At 34.8% G+C, this 23,494-nt stretch overlaps 3 protein-coding genes across 8 annotated transcripts; 1 reads left to right on the top strand and 2 right to left on the bottom strand.

Moving 5' to 3' along the window:
• Positions 1-424: 424 nt before the first annotated feature.
• LOC137742013 (nicotinate phosphoribosyltransferase 2) lies at positions 425-6,658 on the bottom strand. Its single transcript, XM_068481747.2, has 15 exons — positions 6,248-6,658; positions 5,994-6,141; positions 5,760-5,879; positions 5,500-5,634; positions 5,320-5,381; positions 4,990-5,065; positions 4,357-4,458; positions 3,889-4,005; positions 3,708-3,766; positions 2,875-3,049; positions 2,544-2,678; positions 2,370-2,468; positions 1,119-1,227; positions 867-979; positions 425-764 (listed from the first exon to the last, which is right to left on the bottom strand). Exons 1-15 carry the CDS (start codon positions 6,394-6,396, stop codon positions 687-689), a joined length of 1,677 nt encoding a protein of 558 aa, XP_068337848.2. The 5' UTR covers positions 6,397-6,658; the 3' UTR covers positions 425-686.
• A 4,073-nt stretch (positions 6,659-10,731) lies between these two features.
• LOC137712852 (transcription factor SPATULA) lies at positions 10,732-13,735 on the bottom strand. Of its 6 annotated transcripts, none has more exons than XM_068452028.2 (8): positions 13,190-13,735; positions 12,704-12,799; positions 12,512-12,577; positions 12,351-12,416; positions 11,668-11,946; positions 11,519-11,588; positions 11,271-11,400; positions 10,732-11,185 (listed from the first exon to the last, which is right to left on the bottom strand). In XM_068452028.2, exons 1-8 carry the CDS (start codon positions 13,568-13,570, stop codon positions 11,125-11,127), a joined length of 1,149 nt encoding a protein of 382 aa, XP_068308129.2. In that variant the 5' UTR covers positions 13,571-13,735; the 3' UTR covers positions 10,732-11,124. The 6 variants fall into 6 exon arrangements, 4 of the variants coding, with proteins under 4 accessions (XP_068308129.2, XP_068308153.2, XP_068308138.2 ...); XM_068452052.2 differs by having other exon boundaries at positions 10,732-11,174; positions 11,271-11,364; positions 13,190-13,694; XM_068452037.2 differs by having other exon boundaries at positions 10,732-11,174; positions 13,190-13,692.
• Positions 13,736-21,000: 7,265 nt separating this feature from the next.
• LOC137743384 (F-box protein At5g67140) lies at positions 21,001-23,374 on the top strand. The gene is made up of 5 exons (XM_068483270.2): positions 21,001-21,215; positions 21,345-21,491; positions 22,431-22,566; positions 22,662-22,760; positions 22,884-23,374. The coding sequence occupies exons 1-5, from the start codon at positions 21,127-21,129 to the stop codon at positions 23,091-23,093; spliced, it is 681 nt and encodes a 226-aa protein (XP_068339371.2). The 5' UTR covers positions 21,001-21,126; the 3' UTR covers positions 23,094-23,374.
• Positions 23,375-23,494: the final 120 nt, after the last annotated feature.

Genomic DNA, 23,494 nt, shown 5'->3' with positions numbered 1-23,494 from the left:
TTTTGAACTTTTCCACAAAATGCAACTTACACAATCAATTTTTGTATTCTCAAGGTAATGGATTCGGTGAATAATATATATAATTTTTTTTAATACTTTAATATTATATATAATATATTTTATTTGGTTCGGATTTGGTTATAGATATGGATTGGGAACCCTATAACCATATCCAAAATCATAACCGAATAATAATCACGGTTTTTCTCCATACCCAAATCTAATCTATTCGGACGGTTATCCACGATTATCAGGTTTAACTACTAGAATTGCCATCCCTAGATATTTTAGAGTCGCCCAGAGTCCGGAGTATCTTCTACTCAATGGCACCATAGAATTTTTGCAGCTTTGCTGCCACAAGTGATGGAGATGGGAAAAAACAGTTCACGTCCGTTCCAATCATGTGGCTCAGTGCGAACAGCAATTTTCCTCTTCAAAAATTCTTATTCCAAAATCTTATTAAAAATGAATGATGCATCGCATTGTCGAAAAACAACATGCGGGTAAGGAAGCAACAATTATTCTATTAACAAGTAAAATAGTAAATTACCGTTCCGCAAATGAGCTAAATTATGTATTCCGACAATGTTGTATATGCTTTTGACTACTTAAGGGAACTACTTCAATCGTCACTTGCGCTGAAAAACGTATACCGCTTCATGTGTACACCTTTTGCTATCACAAACTCACTGCAACTCCCCAACAGGTGCTTCGTTGAGCCACAAGAAATGAATGAAGTCGTACAATTCCGCACTCACACTAACCTGCTCAGCGTAAAAATAGTTAAGTTAAAAGTGGAGTCACTGAAAAATGAGAACAATTTCAAAAAAGATGCATCAGTATCAGTTGATTCGGTTCATTCATACCTTGTACGGCGTTGGGTTTAGTCTCCTCATGTGGTCGGGACGCATTTTCTTGAGTTGTGTAATGCAGCGCTCCCTAATGTCCTTTAATGGTGGCAGATCTTCTCTTGCTCCACCTTCAATGAACAGAAATCCGGGGTTAGACATTACATACACCAATATTACGAAAATAAAAAAGGGACGTTAGTGTGCTCAAAACTATATGTTCGGATGATGTTCTATTTCCAAATGTTATCAAATATCCTTAAAGTCTACCTGGGCTGCCAGGCCAGAAACATTTCATAAGTTCTTCAACGCGCTGTGGCACCACATATGCTCTCTTTGATTCATTAAAAGGGTGACGACATAGAATTCTTTCTCCCACCTGCATGTTGAAATATAATTATGAGAAATTTCTGATTCATCATTCTAGTGATCATCACATGGAGTGAACTCTTTACGTTTATAGAATCCAAAGAAGCAAGCAAAAGATATACACTCAAATTATAAGCCTTATGGATACGAAGAATTAAATACGTCTCATTAGATGTTCTGAAATATTACTCTCTTTCATTTATATCTGTGTGTGTGTGTTTCTCTTCGGATTAGGGACTTTGAGCCACCGACGCTCCCATTTGTGGGTGTGGAACTCACATAAGTGCAGAGTTAAGCTTCATCATTTGGTTTTTTGCTTTGTTTGTCTACCTCTTGGGAAAATAAATTAATAAATCCTGCCCATCTTGACAACTTATCATGTAGCATTATGAGTTTCATGCACTCCATTATTATTCCAACAATAAAAGAGACACCACATTTTCAGTACATCACTTTGCTTTCCGAGTCTCTGATGTAACTAAAATTCATAGATTGACATGATAATAAAAATCTACTCCTAGCCAGTGTTCAAAAAGCCTCGCCTAGGCGCTAGGCGGTTGGCCACCACCACGACTAATCCTTAGGCGTTTAAAAAATAAGAAAGAGCGCCTAGGCAGCCAGCCTGGACCCGCCTAGACCCGCCTAGGCACCCGCGTAGACTGCCTAGGTTGTGAAAATAGTTAACTTCCATATTGAATTTTATTTTTCAATAAATTGTATGAGACTTGTTGGATACTTGGATGAACACTAATTATATGCTTGTTCCCAATGTTTTTAATGTATCCTAGTGCATTATAATTTATATGTCATTCTATTTGGAATATTATGAATTTATGTATCCCAATACAATTATGCATTTTTGTAATTATAAGTAGAAATTTATTTATGTTATTAATAAATTTAATTAAAATTTTAAAAAAGCCTAGGCTCCTGCCTAGACGTCTAGATGCTAGGACCCTATGCACTGCCGACTAGCGCCTCGCGCTTTTTAGAACCTTGCTCCTAGCTTGCAAGCTCTTTGGAATAGCTAACCCAAATTCTGAAAAATGTTTCCGTTTGCACTCTGATATATGAATGATAAGGATAACATTTACTAAAAAATTTGAGAACATATGTGGTGTAATGGATGCATAGACCAAGTTGACAAGGTACCTTTGGAGGTGGTTCATTTTCCCCTGTCATTATATCTACCAGGGGATAACCTTCTTTCCCATACAGTCTGTAACTCCGCTTTTTACAAGGAATGGAGACCTAAAATGAGGATTGAAAAAAAATTAGAATCTAAACGAGAGTGGTACAGGAAATTTGTTAGAAGTATGATCAAACCTTCGTAACATCTTCAGAAAGTTTTATTCGAGGCTGATTATTTATCTCAACAAGCTTGAAAACGCACCCTAAAGCAGCTTGAGCATAGCAAGTAACTACATAGGTTCCAATTCCAAATGAGTCAACCTCATGACCCTACAAAAGAAACAGATTAATCTAATTAAGAAATTAGGTTCCAACAAAATGTATTTAGTCCTATGGTTCTAAATCGCCGTATTAAAAGATAAACAACTTAAAGGTAGACATATCAACACTATATAAAACCAGCACTCAAATGCCTCTGTACAGTTCTTAAGCCACAGCATAATCCCCATAACTTCAGAATCATTACCTGTTTGTTTAAAGCATCCAAAGTTTCCTCGTTCAGATCATTACTAGCTGTAATATTGGTCTTTCCAAACCAAGGTACTCCAAATTCTTTCTCAATGGTGCAGAAAATCTTCCGAGCCTCGCATGATAAATATGCTAGGTCACCTGAATCCAACCTAATTCCGGCTGCTTTGTACCTGGACATAGCATCATCGAACTCATCAAGAGAGCTACAAATGTACTTCGTTGATTGCCTAAAGATACCAAACTAATTAAGTCAAGGGTCGTGAAGCTGCCTGCACATTGCACAAATTAATATGGATGCCGCACTGGTAAAAAAAAATTGCAAAGACAAGGTTAATGTAATAGTTCCTGGAGTAGAGGCAACTTTGTGGAGAAAATTTTCAGTGTGCAATATTTTATTTAAAAAGTAACCTGCAAAACAGCAACCTTTTTTATGAAACAGCATCAACATAAGCCTGCAACAGTGGTGTAAACCGGCCTATGTCTTTCGCTCACTTCTAAAAGGGAACCTTTATTCAATAAAGCAACCAAAACACCCCCCCAAAAGTAGGCTTCATGATTAAGAGGTCAAATGCCTACAACCTTAAAGTTTGAGCACTAATATTGGCTTCAACCCCTTAAAAAGAAATGCATTACCATACGGACTGCTTTTGAGCCTACATTATAAACCATAGTCATCATTATCAACCTTATTGGTGTTGCCATAGTTTTTCCATTTGAAACCAATAGAGGATACCTAGTTTTGTAAATCCATTCCAGATTGCACAATACTAAAATCATCAAGTGGATAAAAATGATTAAAAATGCTGCACGAAAACCTTTCGAACATACCCTAAGTCATTGAGTGCTAAAGCAACGGCACAATAGTTAGGGATTCCACTCCTCATAACCTGGTAAATAAATGAAAGGCATGTTGCTAAAGATTCACTTTATTTAAAGAGACAATAAAGTATAAGTGGGCCGAAACCACATCATTAAACATTATGAAGTAAGCTGCATAATGTTTACTTACATCATATGTGTCTACAAGAGCTAGAAAGTTATTAGGGAATGCCAATGCATATGATGTGAATGCTGCTAGCTCACTTTGATTGGTCTCGCCAAAAGTTCCATTTAATGATTTTGACCACTGCAAAGAACACAGGTAAGCGTTGTCAAGGTCTGAGTGAACTGATCTGAGATCCTATTATGATATCAAAACAAAAATTCGAGATTAAATGTGTAAAACAGCTGACGAAGGCAGAAGGGGATATGAATATGCAAAACTTTGTGAAAGTAAGACAGATTGCTTACACCCACAGACACATATTTGATGAAACTGAAAGGGTTTAGTAGTTCAACCAAAGTTCAATGGCTATGAACATATACGCCATCATGCACAAATTTTTATAACTTAAGTAGAATGGAAAGAACACACAATTGAGAAGCATCGAAATTAAAAAAAGCATATGAATTTTATGTGAAGAACAAAATCAAACACCTGAATCTTGCTTAACCAAGTCTGAACCAGGCTAACAAAATCCTCACAAGTACTCTGGCCATCACTGCTATGAAGTGATTTATCAATAATCTCATCAGGACTCTGTAAATGATTAAATAAATTAGAAACAGTAGCTTCACATGCAAAGGCATGCAAATCATGATAAGGACAATATAATGCTCATAGCATTTAGTGTTTCAATGTCATGGAACAAGAATAGACACTAAACTCAATCTAGTAATTTCCTTTATCACGTTTGTAATTTACAAAGGATTCATGAGATATCATGTTTGTAATTTCCCTTATCAGATGAAAATCAATAACATTACGGCCGTGAAATTTTATCTCATATTTAATGAATAAACAGTATAGCTTTAGCGCTCAACTAATGTCACGCTAAATACAAGAAATGGGCCTCAAACATTGAAAAACCTACCCAATAATATAAATATAGTGGTATTTTAATAGGCAATAGACTTACTAGTTTCTAGTTTAACTCTGATGATGTAATTGTAGATATGAACTAAAATATTTTCTACAACCTATTAGGGGTTATGCAGAATAGATCCCAAGTCTTTATGCATTTGACGTTGTACTTTCCAAATTCCCAAAAAGGATGAAAGAGTTGCGTACCATAAATGAGCTGACAAAAGCATGAGAATGGGTTCCACGAAGTGGTATCCCGAATAACTTCCCAGCTGCAACATTACTGTCAAATATAACATAGAGATAAAAGGAAGTTATTCGATATCATTACTCAGAACGACAAAAGGCCGCTGATTTTAAGTCAAATGAAATGAGATTCTTCCAGTTGTCCAATATCAGAAATGTGTGAATATGATTATATGACATATATAGCGAAGTAAAATGCTTTAGAAAACACAAAACATAATCCAAAAGAAATGTTAAAAAACAAAAATCACAATACTAATATGCCGCAGCTGAGTTTTCAATAGGCACTACCTTGTTGCATGAAATCCTCCCAGGTAACAGTACCTTGATGCCCCTATTCCCCCATCAGGTCCCTAAATATCAAAACAAAGACATTTTTTTACTAAGATAATCCGACCACAGAACTTCGGAACAACAAATCCAAAATGTGAAAAACCTGAACTTGTCACAGCCCAAGCATGTTCCAGATACCTGAGCCCGTCGAAGCCCAAACTCAAGTAGGTTCTTTGATTCTCCAGCAACAAAACGATGCCTAGCAGCATTCGTAGCAACTAAAGATGCATAATTAACAAGATTCAAAAACGGAGTTTCGAGCAATTGAACCACCTGCAACAATAAAACAAACGTAAAACAAAACACACAACAAAACAACTAGAATGACTGACGACAACAAAAATTAACCACAACAGTTTAAAGAAGGCCGAAAACAAAACTAGATTAAAGGTTCTCACCGCAATTGGCCCTTCAACTCGAATCAGGGGAACCTTTGGAAAAACAACTGTACCCTCAGGAATGGCATACACTTTAACTCCTGAACAATCAACTCCTCTAAGATAGTCATAGAATCCATCCTACAGTTCACCATTGCAATTCGATTATTCGAGCTTTTGATACACATGCAAAATCACAATTTCAAACTACAGAATGCAGTACAATTTGCAGTGAAAGTTTCAGAAATAATTTACCTCGCACGAAGAAGACAATGATTCGCGGACGAAGCCGATATCATCCTCAGTCAATTTGAAATTGGCAATGAATCTGATGCATTCTTCCAAACCGGCAAAGATTGTGTATTCGCCGCCGAAGGGGTTCTTCCGGAAATACAAATCAAACCTGTAACGGAAATAAATGTAAAACTCTGTTTGGTTGCCGGGAAAGTATAGAATTTTCCCGGGAAACAAACGGAGTGGGAAAGCAGAGAGAGAGAGAGAAGACTGACACAGCTTGTTCGTTGTGCTTGCCGGCTTTCCAGTAAGCGTAGGCCATGGTGAACTGGTAGAGATCCGTGAGCAGGGGGGTGACCATTGGATTGGTGGGGGGCGCGATGACCCGAACCGAATCAATCGGGCCGTTCGAATTCGCCGCCATTCGTATATTGGTTGGTTCTTGCTTCTGCTTCTGGTAAGATATATATGTATGTATATATATGTCTACAGAGAGAAGCTAGAGAGAGGAGGGAGAGACCGCTATAAACGAGGAAGAAGGCGTTTTCTCGTACAATTCATCGAAACGCAGGAGACAGAGGAGAGACGGAGAGACAAGGCGTGTGCAGCTGACGTGTCGCTGGTTTTGTCAAACAGCTTCATAGACCAACCATATACACTTGTCCATGGTGCATTTTATTAACCACAATTTTTATTTATTTTTTTTTTTTTAACAACAGTATTTTCTACATTAAGATTGGAGACTCAGCTAAGCTTCACAACGAGCATAATAATTTAGTTCAATTTTTTTTTTTTTTTTTTTTTGTCAAATGATAGATTTTGTTAGATAGATGTTAGATTAATCATTGACGGGACTTGAACTCACGCTTTCATACAATAACTCAACATCTTTCCATTATTATGGTAAAGAATCATTTACAATTTAGTTCAATATCGATTTTGACGTTAATCGAAGGTAAAAACTCTCACTTACTTACAATTGTTGTTAACCACATTCTTTTATGTAATAGTTATGTGAGAGAATCCCTTTGTTTAACATTATACTTCCACTTTTACCCTTATTTTCTGATTATTTCTCTGTCTTTTAGCCTAATTTTAGGTTTTGTGATCATCAGAACCCACTATCATGGGTTTGATGGGGAATAAGCACATGCACTTGAAAAGATGACAGATGCTGAGAGTCTTCAGGGAGACGGAATTTAGGGTATTCAAGTTTGTCCTTTTTGCTGTATAGTGTTCATTTGATCATCTTGGTCTCTGTCCACGCCACCTCTGACATTCAAGGGGCTCCGTTCCGACTGCCTGCGCTTTCAAGAAGACCACGCCATCAAACCCCAGAAATTATCGACCGAAAGCAAACCCTGTAATGAATAATTTACGAACGTAAGTAATCTTTTATCACAATGATAAAAATGAGTTGAGCTCTTTATGATTACGTAAATTCAAATTCTGATTAAATTAATATCTAATCTAACAAAACTTATCGTTTGACAAAAAAATAAAAATAAAAATTCATGACCGACTTCGCTCCATCGCTCAACCTCTTGGACAAAAAATCCATTAAATGTTTTGTTTTGTTTTATGGGCCTTTTTTGTTGTTTTTCGTCCTCATAATTAATAAAAATTCATTAAATGTTTTTGGTTAAAATGTTGTTTTGTGAAGAGCTTTTCGATAAAACTTCCTTTTTTTATATTTGTATAGATGAAGTCATATAATTCTCAGGGTTCGTTTGGTGTGCTATATGAGATTGGGTCTTCGGGATATAATTAAATTGGCAATGACTTATAAGACAAAACTTGTAACATGTATAAGGATACGTTAGATAACTCACTCTATTGTAGACTCATAACCTATCATGTTCATTCTATTTTACATTTGACACAACAAACAACGGATTAAACTCAAGTCCATTTTAATTGATCACAACCTGTATCATTTGGCCCACCAAACGAGGCCTCATAGTTTTGAAATTCTCAAATAATCAGATTCCAAAAATATTAAATCTGGAATGAGTTTATGAAATTCCAAAATTACAATTCCTAAATTGGAAGTGATATGTAATTCCGAAACATTTTGGATTGAAATTGAAAACGTGTATTTGACCGAAAGTCAAGCCTTGCAGAGTGGTTCAAATATTTTATTTTTATTTTTAAACGACTTCAATTTTTGTTATGTTACTAGAAAAGGCACTTATAAATATAAATGATTTCTCAAAAAGCATTTCCAAGAGAAACTTGTGTAAGATTAGCCACATTCTCCATTTTTACGAAAGTAAAATGCTTTGATCTCCCTGTAAATTTGTTATATATAATTTATTGAGTATCAAGTAGTGTAGGGAAAATCTACTGCAGACATTGTGTAATCGCCTAATGATTCACATACTATCTCATTTTAAAATTGGTACAATTGTTCTAGTTCCGTATGTTACGATTTAATTGAGTTGGTATTAATTAAATAAGGAATTAACTTGGTTCTTTAATGATTGGGAATAAGTTCCTCTTGAATGCATTTTGTAGCCGATTCCTCAAAATTTTACGCTTATGACTAGAACCGTTTATATGATAATTGCTCGGGAAAGATCATATTTTGAAGAAAATTAATTAAACGTGAGATCGTTGGTATTCCAATTGTATAATGAGATGGACGGATTCGGTAAAATAATTATAAACCGTCTATTTATTTGCTACAATTGATTGACTAACCAACCTTGGTTTTAACTGATTCTTTTTGTAAATATAATCTTTACATAGTGATTTATAATATGAATGGTTCCTATTATAAATCTGAAGTGTAAATCAGCCACTAAGTGATTTGAGGAGGAACTCCTCAATTTTGAATAGCCAAGCCTTTCTCTAAATAATACTAGTGACAAAGTACTATTATCTATATACTCCTGCCATCCTTCCCTTCTATTTCTTAGGAACGCTGACAGAGATAAATATCATTATTTTTATCCCAAACAATAGAAGACATAAATACGCAAGTGGTGGATTGTTGTAGTGCGTATAGTCTTCTTCTTCAATCCACTACGGGTTCAAACAACCTCCTCTCTGTTTAGTATAAATTAGTATAAAATATTGCTTGTAATAATAATAAATAAATAAAAAAATATATAGATGTATTTATTTTTTGTTTCTCCTAGCTAGTAACATAATAAATAGATTGGTTGGTTTCAATGAATCCGCTCCAGATTAACAAGTCAAGATAAGAATCTACTTAATGCCCTTAAATAGTTTTATTTCTTCCTTTTCTTTTTCCACCTCTTGAGAATAATTCCCATAGTCCAGCTGAGTTGAATCTTTAGACCAGAAAAAGGAGAAACAAAATGAAGATGAAATTGGTAAAAGTAATACCCTTGACTACGTTCAGGCTATTCAGCATTGAACTTTCCTTCGAAGTTGAAGACAAAACACAACATACAAATTGGGTGGCAACCTATAGTAATATTTATTTATATGTGTCGTGTTCATGTGAACTCATTTGTGGATAACATGCAAGTTAGTACAAAAATAAGAGCAATATAATGCAATAACTTACACATTATTCATAAAAAATGAATAAAAGCAATCAATTTGTTAATATAATATTATATTCGTGTTGATTTCGAGTCTTGTTAACGTATTGTATCCGAAACTTAGTTCTTAAAACTTTCTTGACCCTTGACTTGTATGAAAGTTTTTCAGTCACCTGTGGAGAAATCCAAGTCAACTGTTGGAAATTCCAGTTTTCTTGTTCAACGTTTATTCCATCCCATTTGTTGGTAAACAGACCAAGAAAGAAAAATATAAGAAATATGGAAAGCGTAGTTCATTTCAAGCTAAAACCTGAAATTTCTCAGTGATCCACAGGTTTTAGTGTTGAATATTTCAAGAATATATTCATATATTTGTTGTCTGAAAAGTTGTGTATTTGCCCAACCGTTGCTTCTTTTCGAGTGAAGCATTGCAGCATATGACATACTATAATATACATATATATGTTATATATGTATATATATGAATATAATATATATATATATATATATATATATATATATATATAATATAATATAATAGATCGGTGCTGCAATGTGTAGCATGTGTGTGCGCGAAAATGATGGTACCAAAAGGTTGGATTTAATTCAACTTTGTATCTTTTGGTTGTACTATAATTTTTGGTTAAAAGACATGATGTTTATTCAAATTGTATGAGTAGAATTAAAAGATATAAATAATTAATATTTATTTTCTGAAAATTCTAAATAGAAAACATGTTTTTTGAGTCAATAGTATTAAGAAGGGTTGTATATCTTCAACTAAAATGAAAGGATTCGATGAACAGGTGCTTTAATGCCTATAAATACCTATTGGGGCATAATGTTTCACACACAATTTTCAAAAATTTGTTTCTACATTCCTTGCTCTCTTTTCTCTTCATCACATTCACACAATTTCTTTCTAGTTATTTCTAAGGAAATACAATTCGGTTTTGCTAATCGAATATTTCATATTTTGTTGTATCTTGGAGGTAACTTGTCAAAAACGCTCTAGCAAATTCATTCGAGTGGGGGCAAATAACACTTTAAGAAAATTATTCAAGTCGTACCTCAAAGTCATCATTTGAATTATTCTCTATATTTCGACATTTTACTCTAACATTTAGCAAATTTTTTAACAATCGATAAAAAAAAGTTCGGTAATTTGTAACACCTCTACTCCAAAGCTGGAAGATCCTGAGATCTCTGCAGAAATTAAATATTATAAAGTAATACCAAAGCAATGAAACAAAACACTACATAGCTGGATGTTATGAACACGATTTTCATATAGTTCATATATAACGAACAGCGGCCCCTTATTTCAGACATGACAGATGATTTATAATGTGACGAGGAGCATAATTTCCAAATAAAAGGAACCACAGAAAGAAGGGATAGATAGAGTTTACATGTGCCTCATCCCCCACCCTACTATTTCTACCAATTACGTATCAAAAGCCTTGCCAAAGCATTGAAGAGAAAACTCTTACGAATTGCAGGTCTGCTATGAGGCATACGCATAATTCGAGCGTGCAACCGAGGCTCTAAGAAATTTTGGAGAATTACATAAGCTGTTACAAGTTGTGGCTACACCAAATCCAAAATGTGTAAAGAGTAGCCGAGCTTAACATGCATCATCCATGCCTTCTTTCAGTTTTGATGGCATCGTTTGAGACCCTTCTTCCTGTGCAAATTCTAAATGCGAATTACATAGTGAACGTACGGTGCACATAACCATGTGAAGAATGGATAAAACATCGTATTGATCAAATGTACTTACCTATCAATGTGAAAGTTTTGTTCTATAGCATTCAGGAGACCGCCTTCCTGCCAGTCCCTTCCTATGATGCGTGTATCAAAAGTACTCTTCGAATCTGATACTCGTGCGTTAAAGGGAAGTGAATCAGTGGCTGTGCCTCCCAATTCAAAATTTTCCAACAAACAAAATACATGTTAGACCAACACTAGGATCCTGTGTGCATACTGTTCGAGTTATTTGAAAGGGCAACTGTAGGATCATCGACCCACCTGAAAGATTCATCTCTAAACAATTTACATTAATTTGTTGGTGCTGCAAAAGGTGCTCCCTGCAGATTTCCTTCATATGGAAAATAATGTAAAAAGGTTAATATCGTTTGCTTAGTTCGGTATGCATTATTCACACAGCGATAATTTACCTGAGATGAGGCTGGCAGTTGAAAGGGTCCCAAGTGAGCCTGAATTGACGGTTCCAACCCAAACGACGTTTCTGAATTAACTACATTTGACACGTCTGGTACATATGACTCGTTTGCAGTGGTGCATTGGTTGGATAAATTGAACAAATTTGTCATGTCCAAATGCAGAGGCCTAATTTCCTCACCAAGCTCCATTCTCATTTGCGAGAGCTGTATGGGTTGCAGCGTTCCAGGTAGGCACAAAGAATGTAGACTCATACCATTTCTCATTGATAACATCTGAAGTACAAATCACAAAGTAAATCAATCAAAACCAAATTCTCGATTTTTATGTCTCCGATCATCAGTGCAGTTGGCATTTCATAGGCAAGTTTCAACCAGAACCATAAGATTCTTCAAACAGTGCACAAACCACAGTCACTGTTGCAAAGCTAAAAGCTGACCTATTTCATTCAAAATTAGGGCTCCTCATCGGGTTCAAGGCTGACAAAATTAGGGCCCCTAGGTGCATGCACATGGTTGGATCATACAAATCATATTTGAGTTTTCCTTGGCATTTCATTGAATGGGGAATGCAATGTGTGGACTCAACATAAGGGATACTAGAATTAACACGAGACAATGAACTATGAACAGCACTTGAAGCTTCACCGGAAACTAAGAGCAAAAGCGAAAGGTAATACCTGAACTTGAAGCTGAAGCTGCTTGAGGTACTCAATGGCTTCATCAAGCATAGAAGCTTTGTCCGTCTGCCCACATTAACAAGATGAACTGTCAACTCAATAATCAAAACGACTCACACACAAGAGAACAAAAATCAAGCATCTTGGTGTGTCTAGCTTACCTTGTTAGAATTTGGGATGAGATTTTGCAATGCCTTCATTTTCTCGTTGATCCTATTCCTCCTCCTCTGCCAAAACAAACGGAATAGCATCAAAAATCACCAACGAACGCGATTTTGTCACGGAAAAAACAAAACAGATACCAGAAATTTGCATATTAACTCAAGTAAGAGGCTCTCAGATTATAAACCCACCTTTTCAGACAAATTATGAACTTCTGCAGCTCTGCTTCTCTTTGAAGAACTCCGTCCCCCACCTGACTTCGCTTCCACAGACGCTTCAAGACCCTCCTAAATTTACAATTCCTCAACATCTTATTCAACTTAAAAGATTCACATTAACTCACACTAACAAAGGAAAAAAATGGGAAATTAAAAAAACTCCAAAATTTTATTTTTTTATCTTCTTAATTACAGCTTACTGTTTCAGTCAAAACACCGTTCTTTTCCTTTCCTTCATTTTCTTACCATCCAAACGGACCACAAAGAAAATAGTATCAACTCTAAGGGATCAAAAGCTTCAACTAACCAGGTAAGGCATGAAAGTCCATTAATTTTAAATACTCTTATTTTCTTGCAATTTCCCTACATTTTCTCAGCAACCAAACACACCTTAACTAAAAATATATATTAAAAAATTCACAACTTTCCAAAATTCCAATTCTCAGAAGAGCAAAGTACCTCGCTTTCACAGTCATACTCGTCGGCCTCGTTCTCACTCGCCCCCAACGAGGACGACGACACATTGGGATTACCGGCGGACACAAGCGCGGCGGAAGAATCAACAGCCGTTATCTCGCCCCCGAAGAAACCAGAGTGGCACGGACGCTCGAGATTACCAGGCTGAAGAGCACCAACGGACGGCGAGGGCGAAAACAAAAACTGCGGGGCCTTCCCGGGCTGGGCCGCAACGGAGGCCAAAGAACTAGACGAGCGCACCAAAATCTGCTGCAGCAAAAGCGACATGTCGTCGGCGGCCGAATGCGACCGAGCAGCTGGAGAAGAAGAAGAACAACAAGTGGCATTTTTGTAATACTGATCATATTCGTAAGTGTCCCCCATTGCTGCAAATTTTGCTCTCTGTTTTTTGTGTTGTTTTGGATTTAAGCTTTTGTGGGGGTTGGAGTTTTTTATGATATTACTTTGTTGCGTCTGGGAGTGTGGCGGAGTGGGCGGGTTTACGTCTGTCTGCAGATTATACTAAACTTAATTAAACTAAATTAAATTAAAATTTAATTAAGGAAGAGGAGTGAAGAGAAGTCGCACTCACTGTTGCCACACGTGAGGGGCACTGACTGATGGAGTACTCGTAGTAGCACTGTTTCTGTAATTAAACATGTTGCAGAGTTTTCTGAGTATTCTGACTCTTTCCCTCCGTAATCCGTACACAGTTTATGGAATATAATTATAATAATTATCGAGTTTGTCTCAGTCTAGGACCAAATGATCCAAATTTGATGGTTAATCACTTCAGCGCATAAGTTACACCAGAGTATACGTGAATTTTTGAACCGTAAATTCTTTTACTCGAAGACAATTCATTTGAAGAGATTATAAATCAAGCCAAAACTTGAAACTTATAATTATTTCAGTTTTCCCTCATTGTTCTTATTCATCACCTTTGAGTTCTACACCACAAAATATGTCATAGCAAAAAAAATACTACATATTGATTATAATTCCGTTTTTCTTTCATTGCTAGGAACTTATCAATTTAATTTTCCTTGGATTCTAGCAATTTGACAAAGTTGCCAAAGGCCTTTCAAAAAAGAGAGAAAGTAGGAAGAACTCGTTGTCAAATGTCAATGCATGTCAGGCAAAAATGGAAGTACAACCCGAAAGACACAACACTGCAGGTCAGTAGTGTACTAGTGTTGTGTTCTGTTGAGTAATCGCCACCCATCAAGGCTATCATGACCTTTGGAGGTAAAGGATCGCAAGTACATGGACAAGTCTAAATTGGATTTCGATCCAAATAGAATGCTGCGAATTTCTTGAGTGCTTCTGTTCCCTCCCTAAATACGCAGCTACTCGCAAAATCCACTATATTTTACACTATCATTAATCATATTTTCAAATAAGAAATCAATATTAGAAGTTGTACAATTAGAACTAAAGCATGCATATGGCTCTTAAACTTTACAAAAAAAATATTGTAAAAATACTTATAAAAGTAAATGTATATGGATGTTACAGTTTTTCTATAAGAGTATATCTCGCTCAATGGTTCAAGTTTTGTGTAAGTTTTAATCGTGGCAAAAGTTCATTATTTCTATATGCAAGATTTAACAGTTTTGATTTTTCAAACCAATGATATGCATTAGGGAATAAAAATTACAATGTTACTATGAAGTTTATGTCATATATGACACAAGATATGAGTTATATATAAAGGGAGTTTTAACGAAAAGCCCACGGTACTATTCACTTTAACGAAAAACCACATTTTTACACTAAAAAGTCAAACCTGATATTATTCACTTTACCCTTTATTTTGTCCTTATCGTTAAAACTCAAAGTTTTCAAGCCATTTTCATTAGTTTTCCTATATATAAATTGTAATATATAAACAATAGATGGTTCACAACCAGCTCATATTTTCTCTCGCATCTCATCTTATCTCAATGTACTTATATTTTTTTGTAATAATACACGTTGGATATCTTTTTTACACAACAATGTTGAGATAGCAGAATTTGTAATTGTTTGTGCCTAAAATAACAACTTGGGCCGATAAAATGTCAACCCGAGAACCACGATCCTCAACCCAATAAATATTCTTCAGGCTAGTGGGCTTTTAGCCCATTAATAGGATCAGTTCGACCGAGTCCTTATGGAAGTAGGATTGGAAAAAATTAAGTATAGGGGGTTCTCGTCGAGTCCTACACAAATTGAATTTGTCAATGATTAGAATAAGCCATGGATAAATATGAATAATCCCAAGGATCAGAATACCTACGTGATCAGATAAAGAGGAATGAATCTCATAATAGGACTAGGTTCAGAGCCCTGATGAGAATCAAAGATGCCGAAACTAAATGAAGATGAAGTTTCGGCTAAGAGAGAATAAATGAATATTCAAGCAAATGTCGAGCAAAAATAGTCCAAAGGAATCTACCTCAGCAGGATTGATTATCATGGAAGCCTTACCTATATATAGAAGAGGCTTTGCAACATTGAAGACTCCCTTCAATTAATAAACAACTCAAACGATATATGCGAAAACCGCTTTACGCGAAACCCTTCTCATAACCTTGACAAAAACACTATCCTAACACTCCTGTCAACACATCTTTAGTTCGGACAAGTGAACATCACTTGGTTGGCAACCGATGATATCTTCAGTTTAGATAAGTGAACAACATTGAAGTCGTAAAACTAGGTGATTTAGAAGCATCTTTAGTTCGAATAAGTGAACAACACTTCTTCTGGTTGGATTGTTATCTATCCAAGTCTCGGTTAATGAAGAGTTTTTAACTTTTTTTTACCAAAAGAGGTCACTTCATTAGCCTCCCAACAAAGTGAATGTTCAATGATCGGTTACTTTTAGGTGCATTTCATAGTTCGGCATTTTGAACGAACCATGTTTACCATAAAAACACTCATCTCTTTTGAGTATATGTGCCCCTACAACTAGATACTGATTCGGCACACCTATATTCTCACGAATATAGCCGAGGCAAATGTACCTGGTGCAGGAGATCCTGAACTCCGTAGTGATCTAGGTAACTTTGTCTTCAGGTTCTAGAACCCAAGGCCAAGATGCGTTCCTTCCTCGGCCGTAATCACTCAAGTATAAAAGCCAGGAGCCCATTTGACACCATTGTGGAGCCAAAAATAATTGAGAAAAATATGGAGGCGACACATGGATTCTAGGGTCAAAAGGACATGAGGAATACCGGAACTCCTAAGTGCAAGCAGTGGGCAATCATGACTCAATCAAGGTCAAAAGTGCTCAAAATAGGTAATCATTCAAAACATATTTCATCCATCCTCATCAAATCTTCTCCACAAGGTAACCCCCAAATCATTCAATTCAAATTATATTTATTAGCTAATTAATTGATTTATTACTCAATTAATTTATTAATTAGCTAACAAATTATGAATCACACTCAAAAAACCATCCAAGTGGCAGATCCCCATCCTCCCAAAGGGGCCGGCCATACCCTTATAAATACCACCTTATTTTCTCCAAAACTCAATTCCAACTCTCTTGCAAAATTCTCTAAATTCTCCAAACATTTTTCCCTCAAAATTCTAACTTTGGCATTGGAGGTTCTTTGGCCAAAGCCCCCCTCCATTCATCGTGGGTGCATGAGGTTCTTGGCCTTGACCTAAGATGTTATTTGTTTTGTAGGTACAATTTTGTCTAAAAACAAGAAAGAACAAATTTGCATTCACAACCACCACCACATCTATTCTACTTGCTCGGTTGTGAGTAAGTACGCTCGCATTCACATTAGCTCATAATTACTTACATGTGCGCCACGTGCGCAATGTAATTTTTATGGTCAAAAGTAATACAATACCCATTGAACAAGCTGTAATTAGATTTCAAGCTAGTTATTTATAATAAATCAAACATGATATCTCCTAATTAAAAGTAAGAGCAAGATTTTGCATATCCACGTTGTAAATTCGTAATCAATAAGAATCAAATTGCCTTAAAAGATGCAAGTTTACTTTTATAACATGTAGTATTAAGTGGTTCGATAATCAACAGTAAGATCTTATAGATGTCAAATGAATTTTACAACGTTAAATTTTCCACAGAATCTATACTACTGCATGGTTCGTATCAACCTAGGATGAGAAAAAATAATGAAAAATGATGAATATTTTTATTAACCATAATTATAGCTGTAATTTTATGGTAACAAGCATTTAGCCTAACGGTGTTCTTACCATCGATATAATTGTTTTGTAGTTTTTAGAAACATGTCACTCACATCCTTGTCTATGTCATGTCCGAGCCGACGTCACCTTAACCGGAGACAAAATAATGCAGCTAAATATTTATCAATATCTTTTGTTCTTTCGCTTTGCCTTAATTTTCTTTATCAACCATACGTGGCAAACTCCAATTGGGTTAAATGATATCGTACCCGACCCTCTATAACTACTCTACACGCGGGACCACCAGAGCACCCGTGTCACCATCAACAGACGTCATACACGTCGGATTATCACCCAAACACGGTGAAGTAATTGACTCTCTCTATCTTCGGGTGGGTCAGATTTTGATATGGACGAGTCAAGAGGATAAGATGATTGACTCCTTGAGATTTGTATCGGCATCGGACGATCAGATATGACTTACTCGACAAGCAATAAATCGAATTTGATTGGTGGATCAATGAAATTTAGGAGCTTTATGCTCGCTGTCATACATTTCCAAGGTTGAGGACGCACGTTCAAAAGTGTATACAACGAGATGCGGGTCCTGATAATTTAGGTTTCTTATATCATTTTTAAAAGGAAATGTTAAATTCCAAGTAGAATGTTATGTAATCAAATTTTAAAGTATAAATAAACTCTAATCGATATTTCAATTCTATAGGGATTGATATATGAGTTTTCATATGTCAAATTTGACATATGAGAAAATGTGATGTCAACTAATTTTTAATTATTTTATTATGTGAGTTCTATTAATGTACTAATTATAGGTTTTGAAAATTTATTTTAATTGATTTTTTTTAAATCGGTCATACAAATATCATATATAACCAAAAAAAAAAAAAAAAAAAAAAAATCGATTGGAAAAAGAAAAAAAATATGACATTATTATGTCAGCCATCAAATTAACATTTAATATTTATCTTTTGACATCTCAATTGTAAATGCTCTTAGGCGAGTTTCTTGAGTTGGGGTTTTAATGTTTTTAAATTCTTTACCATTTGTATAACAAAATCAATTGTTAAAAAATAAAAAAAAAATTCTATTTATGTATTAAATATTATGAAAAAAATAATATCAAAAGAACAAAGATATATAAACACTATCTAAATATCACATGTCTCGCGTTTTTAGACTTAAATATACTTATTAAGTTTACTTAAACTAAATTTTCAACCAATTTTTTTTTAATTGATAAAATAGTTAACTCATTCTTTTTCTTGTGACATTATTGACTGAAGATTAGATTTGAAAAACTTTTATCTTTTCACAAAAAGAGACGCTTTTACGATCACATCTTCACACTTCCTACCACAACATTTTGTATGATAGGTCATGTTATGTGGGATGTGCAAACTCCAACTAGCTAGCTGCGAAGTACTTGTATGAAGCGGATTTACGGCTATTGTAACTTCAACTAATAATATCATATCAAGTGTAAGTTTTAATTCATGTAATTCAACTTCAAATTGCTGATCTTGTCTCATATACTCAGGCCAGCCCAAATTTCTTGGACCTAAAGTCCTTTTAGTTTGGCCCAGATATTTAATGAAAGCCTTAATAAGAAGAAGAAATGATGAAACCGCGTGGATTGAATACGATGCCAAACCGATTGACGATGAAAGCACGAAAAGTACAAAAACAAAAGGCATGGACAATAAAACGCAGAGATACTTTGGACACAGATCCTCTCCGGATCTGAGCCTATATAAATCAATAGATCTAGACTATTGAAATTTGATTTAATGGCTAAAAACAGGAGGTCTCATCAAAAGTTATAATAATTGTAACCATTATATCAAATTTCAATGATTCGAATCTATTGATTCCTAGGCTAAGATCTGGAAAGGATATGTGTCCAGATACTTTATCAAACACACAAGTTATCCGTAAAGTGGTTTTATCAAGAAATAACGTAAAGTGAGAAAATTAAAACAAAACGAAAACAAGTAGCCATAAAGTGAGATTCTGAATCATGTAAATGTTTGAGCTTAAAAAATAGTAAACCGAACTCCCTAATGACAGACCCCATCAAAAAAGAAAAAGATATGTTTGTAGAAGAATCTTTTATAATATATTTTAAAGATTTTTGAATATTAGTCCTTGCAAAAAATTAAAATTAAAAAAAAAACTGGTGCTAGATTACATATTCAATTTAATCCCTTAAAGTGTACTTTTATCAAAATTTATAGTCAATTTTTGTTATTTAATGTGTATTTTTATTTAATCTCTCCACATTAAATTTTAATTTTATTAATATGCACATATTTAGTTCTTTAATTATAAATGAACATAAATGAGAAAATATTAAAAGAAATTTGTGATACAAAATATATAAATACATGATTGTATTGTGCCGAAATATATATAATTTACTTTTTTGTACCTACATGATTTTACCGAAATATATTATAATGAACCTAAATATATGTACTGAAATGTATTATATTGAATTAATATACCTAAATATCAATACCGAAATGCATGTACCAAAATGTACATACCAAAATGTATGTACCGAAATGTACGTACCGAAATATATGTACCGAAATGTATTATATTGAATTAATTTAACTAAATGTCAATACTGAAATGTATGTACTGAAATATATTGTATTGAATTAATGTACCTAAATGTCAATACCGAAATGTATGTACCAAAATGTACGTACCGAAATGTATGTACCGAAATATAGTATATTGAATTAATGTACCTGCAAGTCAATACTCAAATGAGAGGTACTAGGTTCGAATCTCATGGATGGCGAATTCGATATCAAACTAAGTTGTCCATTGTATGGCTTAGCCGAACCCCTCTCGCCTTAGTGTAAAATATATCGTTGTACTAAAAAAAAAAAAAATAAATAAAAAAACTCAAATGTGTGTACCAAAATGTATGTACTGAAATGCATGTATATGTTTGTATCGATGAATTAATGTACTTATATGTTTGTATCGATGAATTAATGTACTTATATGTTTGTATTGATGGATATACCGAAATATTCAAATATATTAATATACCTAAACGAAGAACATACAAAATTGTTATCAGATTATATATTATAAAAAAAAAATTAGTTGCCTAAATGTAGACATTAAAATATTATGATAAATGAAATGAAAATTAAATGTAATTAATACATTCAAATAAGAATAAAAAGATAAATAAAACATCAAAATATAACTAATAAATGAGATGATTAAATGTACTAGAACTAAAATTGGATTTTAATCTTACACAAGGTTATAGTCTAAAACTTATCTTTTCTAAGGATTAAAATAAAGTTTTCTATATATTTTATTATTCTCCAATTAAAATACATAAAAAGATTACAAGTATTATTGTATATGTATTTCACGGATGCTGGAATCTATTTGCAATTTAACTAGTACTTACATGGAATTTGCAACAACTTAAACCTTCACGTGCGGACTGCAAGTCAGTGATTGCAAAGATGTGCTGGACCTGGATTATTCACGAAAAATGACGAAAACATGAGCACATCTTGTCCGGCTTTCCATTTATTTTATGGTTTTTGGCATTTTGCTACAAAAAACTAACATATATATATATATATAAAACCTTTCTCCAATTTTACGAGTCTACGACTTTTCAAGCTTCAACGTACCACAGGCACAAACGCCGAGTCCCTCAAAAATCTTTTCGGACCAAATAACAATCTTGTTTTTGTGGAGTGGAAAAACTTGGTGGGATGGAGGGAGAGGCAGAGATTGATCGGTTGCCAATAGACCTCTTGGCGCATATATTTGTTCTCATAACTTCCTTCACTGATTTGGCCCAGTAAGTTCTTAACTTTTTTTTCCAATTTAATTTTTCGTTTTTATTTTCTTCTGTATTTTTGGTTTTTGTTTTCTGGGCGGTTGTTATTTTTTGGTATTAATTTGTGTGGTGGTTGTGAATTCTGTGAAGGGCAAGCGGTGTTTGCCGGAAATGGAAACAGGCGGTGAAGCAGTCTTTGGAGCGGAGGGAGAGTTTGAGCTTTGCAGGTTGGAAGATGGATGATGACTCCACATCTCGTTTGCTTCGCTCTGCTTACAGCCTTAAGGAGCTCGACATGTATAATATTTATACTCTCTCTCTGTTTCTTACTCACTATTTATTTAATTATTTATTTTTAAGAAATTCTGTTAATTTTTAACTGTCAGAGGGATTCTTTCAAACAAAAGTTTCTAAAATTTTACCCTTTGGTGGTATTTTCTATAAATTTTGTTGATTTTTAGAGTTTCATTGACTAATTAGTTACAAGTTAAAGTTATATGGAGAAGGTTATGCGCATTGTTTCTTGGATTATTTTGTAGGTTTTAAATTTCTGTGTTTTTGGTTGTAAAATATAGTTCTGCAGCTACTCAGAAATTGAGACACAATTCGTTAAGAAGAAGAGAGATTAGGCTCTGAACTTGGTTGTAAGTTTAGAGCTTCCTGATCTAACAAGAACACGAACGGTTTGGTTGAAGTTTACGATTTCTTGCGCAATTTTGAGTGTCATTTATCACGATTACTCAAATAACTTACCTCCAAGTTTTAGTGTTGGCTGTTATGTGTTAGAGAGCATTTTCGTGTTCGGTACTCAGTAGGTCTGTAACGATTAGGTTGTACTTCAGAAAAGTTCTCCGGGTTAGAAGTGTTCTTATCTGGTGATTCTGTACTTAGTACAGGGTTTACTGTTTAGCAACACAAAAGAAGAAATCGTTCTGTTTGTTTGCAGGTTTATTAATAGATAAACTCAGACTTTGCCAATTTCTATGCTTTTTATTTTGCCTTTTCATCAGATTTGCATCTGATTACTGTAAGTATTCGATTTGGAATAGTCTGGTGTCATGTATAACAGCTTAGTTAAAGGTCCTAGGAGGGATACCTAATACCGTCGTAGTCTCAGCATTTGAATTTCATGATTTAGTTATTTCATACAGCTCATTTCAAGATTTAGTTCTTCCGAGATGTACCAATTTGGTTCTTTCATGATTTAGTTCTTGATTTATCTTCTTGTTTACTCAGTTCAAGGAGTCGTTGGAGTTGCCAGATAACCGACACTGGATTGTACAGAATATCTATGGCAAAGTGTATCGGCAACTTAACATCAATATCACTATGGGGCATCACAGGGATAACGGATAAAGGTGTTGTTCAACTGGTATGTGTACAAGCAAATGTTGCATCTTTGATCTACTGCTTTCATTTACATGAGCTATGGAATAACTTTCTAAGTTCGGCATTCCTTTCCAACAGATATCAAGAGCTAATTCCTTACACCACCTGAATATCGGTGGCACATTTATCACAAATGACTCGTTATATGCCATTGCTCATAGCTGTCGGCATTTGAAGGTAAGTTGTTCATGGAAACTACGACATGAGTTTTCATTACCCCAATTTTGTTCGAGTGCATTTCACTTTTGTTTGTTGTATAGGTGTATGCTAAACGTGTGTACTCTCTGTTGTCAATTCCAGACTGTCATCCTGTGGAGCTGCCGTCATGTGACCGAGATCGGCCTCTTTGTTCTTGTAAAATATTGCCGCAAGCTTGAATCCATCAATTTGTGGGGGACGAGAGTTCCTGTAGACTGCTTCCTTGCTTTGATCACTATCAGTCCAGCTCTACAGATAAAACCGCGAGGACTGTCGTTAAATGTGGACGCTTCTATGTTGCCCATTGTATAAGCCGCTCATTCACATAAGTTCTTTCGACATTTCCGTATATAATTTTCGTTCTACAGCTCAAGGCCCTCGATGGGAGGTTGGTCGAGGTTAAATTATCAGCTCAATACCCTTGTTCTGTATATAATTCACATGAACTACCACCACCTATATTCTTTTGTGCAAGGTGTGAATAAGGGTTGAAATTCAAAACCCAAAAAGAGATGGGACTAAAAAGTGATTGGCATGATTGTTTAGATCAGATTCCAAGTCAGATAATCAAGTATAGACGAGTGATTTCTGCACATTATTTTTCGAGAAATTATCTTATAACTAATAGGCAAAGGGGTACGTAAAAAGTAAAAAAAATGTATAAATCATTATCCCCTTGGTGCAAAAGGCCTCATTAGACCAATTTTGTATTG

Source organism: Pyrus communis, chromosome 15 (assembly GCF_041283825.1).
Source record: "Pyrus communis isolate YQ-2024b chromosome 15, ASM4128382v1, whole genome shotgun sequence".
In the NCBI taxonomy this organism is placed as follows: Eukaryota; Viridiplantae; Streptophyta; class Magnoliopsida; order Rosales; family Rosaceae; genus Pyrus; species Pyrus communis.
The sequence above is the reverse complement of the archived record's forward strand: the minus strand, read 5'-3'. Positions and strand labels throughout refer to the sequence as shown.